Consider the following 11,015-nt stretch of genomic DNA (forward strand, 5'->3'; position numbering starts at 1 on the left):
AAGCCTTTTGTTTCAGGTATAAACAATGAAAATTAAACCATTTATAACTTTAACACTCTTAACAATTTTCAAATTTCATTTCTCTCTTACTTCCTTCCCTTATTCTATTGAACCTATCCCTACTTATTCAGGAATATTCTATCAAAATCTGGGATTCGCAAAAATATCAAACGATTATTTCACGTTGCTTTCGTTCTCCAACATTTCATTATTTCATGCAAAGTTGCTATTTATTAAAAACATGTACGACAAAACCTTAATTCTTTGTTCAAAAACGTCAAAATTTAATTCGTGTAAGGATTCTATGAAAGTAATCGAAGTGCAAATCATTCAATTAGAAAATAAATTCCTTACTATTACCCAGCTTGTCAGTCATAAACCATTTCGAAATCGCCGTGGACTCTTCAATGGTGTATCGTACGCGTTTAAATGGCTTTTTGGTACCCCTAATTCTGCGGATGCGCAATTTTACAGCGATTCAATACATGCTCTAACTGAACAAAATCTCGACATTAAAATCTTAATGAAACAACAGATTAATGTTATATCTGACGCAATAAAAAATTACAATATTTCAGCTCAAAGTTTCAGAAGTAACGAAAACAAATTAAATGAAAACATTAATAAATTTAATCTTTTTAGTAAGTCAATAGCAAATAAAATTAATCANGAACTAAAACACACTATCGATTTGTTTACGGTAACAAAAGTTGTTTAATATACAATAGTCATTTACAATCAACAAAATAAACACCTGTAATTAGCAATATAAACAAACAGGCATACATATTTTAGAGATGCACTAGTTTTGGCTGAGAGAACAATTTTTTTGTGGTTACTTTACGAGAGTCTAGCTGTTATATCTAACGGCGTGACGAATGCAGCCGAACACAAAATTATGTTACAAAAGGGGGGCATACGTATGCAGATACGATGTACACATAGTATTGATGGATTTAGTAAGGTTTTGGCTGCCCTAGAATTTTTTTTTATTTTAACTGTTTTTGCTATATAGGTAATGTCCTACATTTTCATTCGACGTTCGGCTATCTCCGTGACTTTCTTCCGAGTGTGTCGGCTAGACTATTGTAGCAATAACAGAAATCTGTAATTTTACGTGCAAACAATCCACTTCCAAAGTGAATAATGTTTCTTTAAAATGGAAGGTTATTATTTTTTGTGTAAATAGTACGTTTAATGAGTTTACAATTAAAAAAAAAAGAAATGTACTAGTACGAGTCTATATTCATACTTCCTTTTATTTAATTTTCTGTAATCTATTATTCAATGTCATGCATAAATAATGGATAACTTACCCACTTCAACACCGATGTTGGCATGTAAAATGGTTATTAACATTATATGTTCGATAACAAATCGTTCTGGGGTCAATACTGGCGATAATAATGCTTCAAATATTAAATTAGTTAAAGTATGATTCATATCATTTCTACTATTCGCCATATAAAGTTGCTCAATTTTAACAGCTATTTTATGCATATTTGCTTCTGCCAGTCTGTTAATAAGTCCTGCAATTTTTATTATCTAATTTAGTGTCTCTTATATTTATTAAAGAATCTTTTGTTACCTTTGAGTTCACGTTTTAGCCTGTTTAGTTTTTCTTGATTTTTACCTCCAGTTGCATCAGCTTCTAATTTGGCCCTTACTGCCGGTGGAATGTACTTTCTTTCGTTGTTCTAAAAGTAATAATTCAGTTGAATTTTTTGACAATTTATTGAATGAATTTCTATTCAAATTTATGAATATGGTGGGGTTTCAACTTAAACGTAATTCTTTTCCAACTCTGTTAAAATAAGAGCTATAAATTGAAACTGTATGAATTACATGGAAATATTTTAAAATTATTCTCAAAAGTAGTTGTCCTCTATACCAAAAGTTAAGTTTATTATTATAAATGGAACTCAGCATTTAGCATTTCTGAATTCCTTTTTTGTCATTTTATGCACACCTTGCCTTTCAAAGCTATTATACATAAATGCTGTATATTCGAAAATTACTAAATTCATGGTGTTCTACTGTAAATGTTATTTTAATGGAGATACAAAAGAATTACATTAGGATAGAAGACCATGTACAAGTTTTATTATACACACTACTTATTTAAATATATTATATGTATTCAACCTCTATATTACCTGTACAATAGAACCATTTTTTCCCCTTAAACGGCCATATATGTCTTCCCAAACTTCTTGCTTTTCTTTAGATTCTATCTCTTCAATATTATCTTCATAATTTACTTCTGGTTCTTTATCACTGACACTATCTTCACCATTTTCACACAGTTCTTCTTCAGATGTATCATTTTCAGATGAATTGTCATCTTTCAACATCAACTGTTTTTTATTTTTTCCCTTATATAATTTATTATTGAATTCTGAATTTGAATCAGTGTCAGAAGCATCGAAACTAATATGCCCATCTTGTTCTTCATTCAAATCTTTACTAACTTCTTCCTCTTTATTTTCATTTAGTAATTCCTCATCAAAGTCTTTTTGTATTTTTTTTTTCTTTCTTACAAAGAAGTCGTCCTCCTTTTGGGTTGTATCAAATAAACTGCTGTCAGGTTCACTAGAATATTTCTGCACTTCTTTATCTTTTATTTTTCTTTTGGACTTCAACTTTAAATCATTTCCACTCATTAACGTAAAATCTTCTTCAAAATCGCTATCAGCTTCCATGAACTGTTGTTCAGCAGCAGCAATTCCTGCTAGATTTTCAGAATCACAAACTTCCAGTAAATCTACATTACATATATTAAGATGAATATAACACTAATTGTTGTCTTTATTTTATTTTCAATACATAAAGGATACAATCTAAACCATCATCCACAAAAGATTTGGGAACAGATTTTGATTTCCTTTTGTTAAGTTTAAGTTGTTTTTCAAGTTGTTTTATGGTGCGATCTTCTTCTAAATTTGCCTTTTTAAGAACTTCAGTTCTCTGTTTTTTCATTTGCTTCTCTAATTTATTTTGTTCTCGTTTCTCTTTCTTCAAAGATCGTCCAACATCTTCAGCCAACTTTTCTTGCTTAACCATAAAAATAACACGAATAAAATAATTCCGAATACATACACATATTTATTTAAATTTATTGTACCTTAACACGATCCGATTCACTAGAAATATTAGATTTTTTAGAAGATTTTTTGAGTTTTTGTTTATCAACATTGGTAGTTTTTTGGACAGAAGCGTTCACAAAATTGCCCTTATTCTTGTTAGCAAAAAAGTCGTTTTTGCGGGCCTTCTTCTGCTTTCTTTCTTCTTTACGAAGTTGCTTACGAGATTTTTTGGTAATCATCACAAGCAATTGCAAAAAGTGTATGAATTACTGTTAACACATTTATAATATTGTAGGTTATATTTTTATGACTGTTTTATGATAGCACACCGCAAACATCAGTGGTATTAGGCGCCTTCAACCATAGAGAATAAAGCAGGACAAAAAGAGTAAAAGGTCTTTATTATTTTGCTAGTTCTTCCCCCCTATCAGTCACTGTGAGCTCGAAACTGTTAGCACCATTGCTTCGAGTGGTCGAAATTCACTTTTGTGAACAATTCGTTTAATCACCTTCTTTGTCTTAAAAATTGTTTAAAAAATTAAATTTAAAGAAATTGCTTGTAAATAGGTATGCAACACATCGTACGCTTCAGCATAAGGAATTGTTGATACTAGCTACATAATACTACTTTGGCTATGCTGACAGCACTCTTAATTTCTTTAATATATNATAACTGCCTGTTGCTCTTTATACAGACTAAGTACCACTCTTCTATCTTTGTAACTCATCCCTACAATTTGAAGTATATTTAACATCTTGTCCCACTGAACATTATCAAAAGCTTTTTCTAAATCTACAAATCCTATGTACGCACTCTGTCCTTTCTCTATCGGTTTCTATATTGTCACTATTAAAACTAAAATGGCATCCCGCGTTCTTCTATTTCTTATAAACTCAAATTGATCTTCCTCTAATGGTTCCGTCGCCCCTTTTCGGTTCTCCTGTGTACAATTCTAGTTAAGATTTTTGACGCATAGGAAGTTAAACTAATTGTTCTAAAAGTCCTGCACCTATCCGCGCCTCTTCTTTTAGGTATGGTTACTACCACGTTCCGTTTATACTTGGTGCTTTCCCCGTCTCGTAAATGTGACTAACTAACTTAAAAATACGATCTCTAACATCTTGTCCTGCATGTTTTAGAATTTCCCCCTGTATCCCATCTACACCCGGCTCCTTATTATTCTTTAAGTTTTGTAATGCTACATCGAACTCTTCTCTTATTATGGGATAATCTAGCTCACCTATCTCCACACTATCTCACGTCTCTAATATATGTCTACCTCATGGCCTGCGCATTTCCTCATTTTCTATCAAAATGAGCCTGCCTCGTGTACCCTATATCTATAATATTTCTGTTAATTATATTATAAGTCTCATCCGTTTTACCTACTTCAAGCTTTTCTTCTACTTCTTTACACCTTATATCAACCCACTGTTTCTTAGCTGCGCTACACTTCCTAATTAGTTCCCACTGTATAGCCATATCTTTTTTGCCGTTCTTCGTCTGTCCTGTTTTTGTATTTCTGCCTTTCTTCTATTAATCCTACAATCTCACTGGTAATCCAGGGTTTCCTACTTTCGTTTTGCTTAAGACCTACTACATCTGTAGATGCTGATTTTAGGCACGTTAGATATGTCCTTGTCATTTGTTTCTCCCACCTGCTTTAGTATTTCGTTTGTCTTTATACCTAGCCTATCATGCGTTTCGTTACATTTTAGCTATTCAATCAAGACTTCTCCTACTGACAAAAAACATTAGGTATTTCCCACAAACTAATGAATGATGGTTTACATGTCCTGGTCTCCAAATCCACCCCATTTACTAGTAGACGATAATAATCTTAATGCATGTACAATTATGAAAACAATTTTATAGCGTCAACAATTGTCGAGTTATTTTAAGAAGAACTATTTTGTTTGTTTCTATTTAGGATCTGGGCTATCCATGAACCCTTTGACACTATTTCAGCAATTTTTATCCCTTCCCCCACATGGTCTACCGTTGTTTTATCCCTGTAGATTAAACATTTTTATTGGTATTAACGTGAAATTATGTGGCCTTAAATTAATGTCGTGGCTTTATGTCACTTCAGGTGAAGTTTATTCAGGGTGACCCAGAGCATGGGCCAATTTCAATGCGTGGGCTAGCTTCAAGTGGAGCAAGGTTTAGATTTGAAAATTGAAGAAAGGCCCCTTTAAGAAAGAAGATTATTACGAATACTGCAAACAATCTCAAAGTGAAATCTACATATTATTTTTTCAACAAATTTGCCTATCGTGAGCCAAAATGCACAGAGGTGCAAAAGCTAGGAGCATTGTCTTGTTTCACCTTACGTTAATACGTCACTGATGACTGTTTGAGTCGATGTTGTAGACTTACCTATATTATTTTTTTTATTTTTACAATATAACTTTTTGTTATAGACTTACAGAAATAGAAACACTTATTAGATTCTTAAATTCTTATCAATTATTATTATTATGATATTATGTTCGACATCGATTCAAATAAATAAAATAAATATACATCACTTGTCATACAAATATACAAAACACACATATAAACTCGATCTTTTTGCATTCGTGCAGACTGTAACACACTCCAACAGAAAAATAAAAACTATAATCAGACTGTTTTTGAGAACAGTATGGCAAATCAAATCAATCTCAATAGAGCAAAAGATTGTAGGTACAAATTTTACTTAAAAAGCAGAATCATCTATTATTTCCTCCTGAAAGGGTCTTTGGTGTAAGCTCCACGGTCATATTCTTCTTTTATAATAACAAAGAAACTGTAGACCACAAGCCACATGTACAAATATACCACTACAAACAATTTAAAAATATTTTATTGGATATTATTTCTTAAATGCCAATAAATATATTTAAATATAAACACATGTTTAAATACAATAAAAATACCCATTATAATTTACATTATTGACTTTTTTAAATGTCAAGGATATATATATCTTATATTGCTTCAAGTTTCGTCCGACATCAACAAAATATAAACCTCTCTTTGAAAAAGACGTTAATCACAAAATTCAAAAAGGATGTATGATGCTGTTTTATACATACATTATGTGCAGTTGGGTATAAAATGCAAATTACTTAAAACATTAAGGAATAAAAATAGTAAAGCAATCCTTACCAAATGATAGTAACCCAAACACTATCCAAAACGTTCCATTTAGTGTATCCCCATCTATGTAATATTGAACTGCAGTGTAAATTACTGATACGAGCAATCCAATTGCCAACATTATTCCCAGAAGTACCCAGGGTAGCATAAGGAACATATTACGCTTAAAATGAATGAGTATGTCTTGAAATTGTCATCAGGCTGATTTGCAAAATTACTTACTTTTATAACTCCCAGAATCAATAGGAAAGATATTAAAATAGTCATAGCGAAATTTATAGCCATGATAATTCTCACTGAAATAAAAATTACAAATCATTCTTATTTAATAGAATATTTTCGGGACACATGTAATTTTTCAAGAGACAAGATGAATAGGTAAATCTTAAATCAACTTTTAAATCGTTAGAAATGTAATAATAATACACGAAGTTAAACCTTTGAACGAATAAATTAACTAAAGTAGTGTTAATGAGGTAGATAAGATGCCTATTGGGGTTTCCCTAGACAAAAATTTTCAGTCTCTCGGAGTCTTTCAGCGTCTCTCACAGTCTTTCACAGTCTCTCAGTTATTGCCTAGGTGTTTTTATGGATCTCTCACAGTCTTTGTAGGAGAGACTCGAACGATAAAATTGTTAATTCAGAGATTCGAGTCTCTCACAGAGAGACTGAATGAATAAAACTTAAAAATAGAGAGACTCCAGTCTCTCGTAGGACTGGGATCTCTGAGATATGTTGAATCGAGACACCACTTATTGAGAGATTCGAGTCTTTCGTTCACAGATTCGAGTCTCTCGTTCAGAGACTGGATACATTAGGATCTCTCTATGAGCGACTCGAGTCTCTCGTTCAGAGACGCTAAACAGTTTTTTTAACAGTCTCTCTCAGCGACACTAGAGAGGCTCGATGAGAGACGGAGACCCGAGTCTCGCTTTCAGAGATTCTGAGAGTCTGAACATTTTTATCTTCATTTAGACTCTACCCCCTTTGTTAGTTATTCTCTAGTTTTAAGTAAATTTAATATTGTTAGTTAGTATGTAAGAAACATTCTCATTAAACACATCAACTCAAATTCGCTACTAGTTTTATTTTAATAACATTCTAGTAGAACGGGAGTTCACAAACGCAACTTCCGAGTGGTCTCCGGATAATTGTTTGTCTCACGACTGCACATAAATTATACCGTCAAAAACTTTATTTATTAGGCATACATTTTGTTTTCAATTTTTCTCCCTCACCCCTTATCTTGAAATGAGATCAGATTTCGCCTAAATATCATATAACAAAAGAAGGTCTAAAAGCTGATGTACTAGGCTACAGAAGGTTGGAACGACATGTTTTTTTTGCGCGTCAGCTCCCTAGCTAATTCAACAAAAAACAATTTGAAACATTTTGATTTAGTAAATGATACTATCGACACTAACCTATCCATTTTGGTAACCAGTCAATAACAATTGTTCTTACGTCCACGTGTATGGTAAATAGTAGAATTATTCCCAAAATGGCTAAAATCTGCAAATAAAATTATTATAGCATTATTTATTAAAAAATATATAATGGAATTGAGCTTACTATGCCAGCTACACCTGCAACCAGTGTACCAGTCCTTAGGGACCCGCATCTGCAGAAAGTCTTTAAAACCGTCATTTTTTCTCCAGCACGAGTTTACCTGTAAAAAATATCAAATGTAAAAAAAAAACTTTTAAACAATTTTTAAGTGCGAGACTCGAAGTGGTATTTGTATTTCTACACCATATTTATGCTTTAATTTTGACAACGAAAACAGGTCACTCTCAGGTTTATGTTTAGGGAGGCAGGCGGTTGGGTGATTTTAATTATTTTCCAGACAATTCGATATTAAGAAAATATTTGTTCAAATTTTAGTTTGTTATCCATGTACCTAATACCAGCATTTGAATAATTCTCTGTTGATTATTTTAAACCTAAATATTTGGCAATGTTATTTCTATCAGTAATTTCGGTCGCTTCGTTACCACCAGCAGTGAGATAGTCGAAGGTTTTTGAAGTTTTGTGACAATCTGAACGGACAAAAACTATATTATTTTATGATTATGCACAAATTTTACAAACTGAAACTGCCTTCAATTTGATTTTAGTCAACACATGCAGCGTGAAATTGCTCAAAATAAAGTGCATCGGTTAAGTCAAAGAAGGGGAGGGGCATAACAATTTAACCCATTTCTTTCCCCCGTATTTGCGCTTAATTGACATTGAAATCTTTTCCTAAACCCTGAAATAATAATACAGGGCGATTAACAACTAATGCCTTTTCTACTTTTGAATATCTTTTTCTATTTCGTTCTAATTTTTTTCTTTCATATGATCGGCTGCATTCAAATAAATCCTAAGTAATTTAAATGCGAATGTGATTTTGTTGACTTGCATTCACGCCTTAACTACTCAACTGATCACAATGAAATTTTGTACAGACATTGTCAGAGACACCGAAAAGTGCATAGGGTATCTTTTATCCAGAAAAAAAGTACTGTTCCCGAGGGATAGAAGAAACAATAGTTTTACAACTCATTTCAAACGGGTAGAGATGTGATACATGAATAGAATGAATACACACTAGGCGTGAGCAAGACGGAAATAGTTTGAATTTAGTCACGAAGCGGCGTACTCAAGTAATGGGAAAAGGGTTATCTCTAACCGTTTGAAATGAGTTGTATGTAGTTGTACGGCATATCAACTTGACTGATATGAGTAGAAATTTGTTAAATTAAAAAAAAAACATATCTTACATAAATTGTTAGGAGATAAGTTGACCTAAATATTATTATTTTCAATTCATTAAAAAATATATCAACACGAGTGAAGGCTGCGGGTGAAACCTAGTAGTTATATAAAGCTTTACTGAAATATAAGGTTATTTAGGTACACAAATATTTTTTAATTACTATTAAATCATAGCTTTCTTCATCTCCTTTATGTTGTGAACCTTATTAACTTTTCGTTTATTTATTATTATTTAGTATATGCATCTCCTATTTAATACGAGCAGTCACACGCTCTATCCTTATCGTCAACTAACCTCTTCATGTCTCTGTTTTCTTTTCTTTAGTCTCTTTTTCCGAACCGGTAGACGTTTCCTACCTACCATTAATTTAAATAAACATAAACATTATATGCACTTGGCACAATTCTTCTTTTAAAATCGGATCGGTCCTTCATCACATCCGATTATTTACTTGTATCCAACCAAATCCTTACTTTCATCACATCGACCCCAGCACATGCATCAAATTTTCATCCTCTTATTCATATTCTACATAGCTTCCCTTTTCATCCAATACTTACACACTCTACTTTCATTTCCTACTCTAAACCTTGCTATTACGTCCAATTATTTCTTCCATTTCACGTACTTTGATGACTCACTATCACTCTACCAATGGCAAGTTCTCATAACAAAGCTTTCATACATTCCACATACTTCGAAAAGTCAATTTTTCTCATATCGTTACCCTTATCATCTTCATCTTGTTTTCGCCATTTTTTCTGCACATATAACCATTCTCGTCCATCAATTTAATTGCTACTGGTTCAGTTCTAATTTCCTTAAAGCTTGTTCCCTTTCTTTACAATATCTATTTTTATACATTTACATATATGCATTCAATTAAATAGTTTTGACACATTATCAGCTCATTTGTGATTGGTTAAGCACTTTTTACCTTCTTTGTTGCTGTTTTGTCCCATTTTATTAACTTATAATCGTCACCTTATTCGTAAAGCATTCAAATTACTTCGAGATCTAGCTAAAATCGTAAATGTAAGCACTTAGCTGTATGGCTGTACAAATACCTATCTAAAAATAAAATAAAGATCAATGAAAATGAATTACCACATTTTCTTCTTTTGCGGTTTACTAACCTAATTTTAAATCTAGTTCACCAAACCAGAACTGAAATTGAACGTCTGCATTAATTGGGTTAACAGTGGCAAGGTATTCTATAATCGAATATAACCATATGACCGATTAATTTTAAATATTTAACTAAACAAATAAAGTGTTTTATCGTGACTCGCACAAGTACTGTTTCTCTAAATAAAAAATACATAAGTATTTTTAATGAAAATGAAATTGTGGGGACTTTTTCTTTAAATTCAGTTTCCTTGCATCCTATAATAATACCTCCATACTTGACATCACATTCAGTCTATGAATTAGGAGGTTTGTTAGAGAAGGGAGATAGTGTAGAGATAGGTGAACTAGGTTATCCCATAATGACAGAAGAGTTCGGTGTAACAATAAAAAATGGAAATTTTAAAACATGCAGGACAGGAGGTTGGAGATCGTATGTGTAAGCTAGTTAGTCATATTTACGAAACGGGGAAAGTCCCAGAAGATTATAAACGAAACAGATAGATAGATAGACTTCCTAGATATCTAAAATCAGCTACTTCTTCTAATGTTTCGTCTCCTATCTTTATATTCGCTCTTTCCCTACTTTTTCTTCCCTTGCACACCAGTATTTTAGTTTTACTTTTATTTATTTTCATACAGTGCTGTTTTGCCAGTACCGCTTCCATTTTATTTAAAGCTATCTCTAGGTCCTCCTTGCTATTTGCTAATACTGCTATATCATCTGCAAATCTAAGCATACTAATCATTTGCCCTTGCACATCTATCCCTACAGTTGTACTGTCTTTAATGATGTTGATGGCGTCTTCGATGTATAGATTAAAAAGTAGCGGTGATAGTGTGCATCCCTGCCTGACTCCCTTCCTAATATTTACTTCTCTACGTTGCATCCCCA

The 11,015-nt window shown here is 32.4% G+C and overlaps 2 protein-coding genes across 2 annotated transcripts in view; both read right to left on the reverse strand.

The window, feature by feature from the left end:
- Positions 1–683: 683 nt before the first annotated feature.
- LOC108743391 (nucleolar MIF4G domain-containing protein 1 homolog) lies at positions 684–3,429 on the reverse strand. The gene is made up of 5 exons (XM_025977858.1): positions 3,125–3,429; positions 2,838–3,054; positions 2,157–2,764; positions 1,589–1,697; positions 684–1,529 (listed from the first exon to the last, which is right to left on the reverse strand). Exons 1-5 carry the CDS (start codon positions 3,323–3,325, stop codon positions 1,291–1,293), a joined length of 1,374 nt encoding a protein of 457 aa, XP_025833643.1. The 5' UTR covers positions 3,326–3,429; the 3' UTR covers positions 684–1,290.
- Positions 3,430–5,453: 2,024 nt separating this feature from the next.
- The window catches only part of LOC108743392, a 20,090-nt gene continuing 14,528 nt past the window's right edge, over positions 5,454–11,015 (reverse strand). Inside the window, exons 2-6 of the mRNA XM_018478957.1 lie at positions 7,804–7,900; positions 7,656–7,743; positions 6,454–6,527; positions 6,241–6,394; positions 5,454–5,912 (exon numbers count right to left, since the gene is read on the reverse strand). Coding sequence (XP_018334459.1) covers positions 5,809–5,912; positions 6,241–6,394; positions 6,454–6,527; positions 7,656–7,743; positions 7,804–7,878 — 495 coding nt within the window. The 5' untranslated portion in view covers positions 7,879–7,900 and the 3' untranslated portion in view covers positions 5,454–5,808. The remainder of the gene's footprint in view (positions 5,913–6,240; positions 6,395–6,453; positions 6,528–7,655; positions 7,744–7,803; positions 7,901–11,015) is intronic.

The sequence above is a fragment of the Agrilus planipennis genome, unplaced genomic scaffold (assembly GCF_000699045.2).
Source record: "Agrilus planipennis isolate EAB-ADULT unplaced genomic scaffold, Apla_2.0 scaffold472, whole genome shotgun sequence".
NCBI classification, from domain to species: Eukaryota; Metazoa; Arthropoda; class Insecta; order Coleoptera; family Buprestidae; genus Agrilus; species Agrilus planipennis.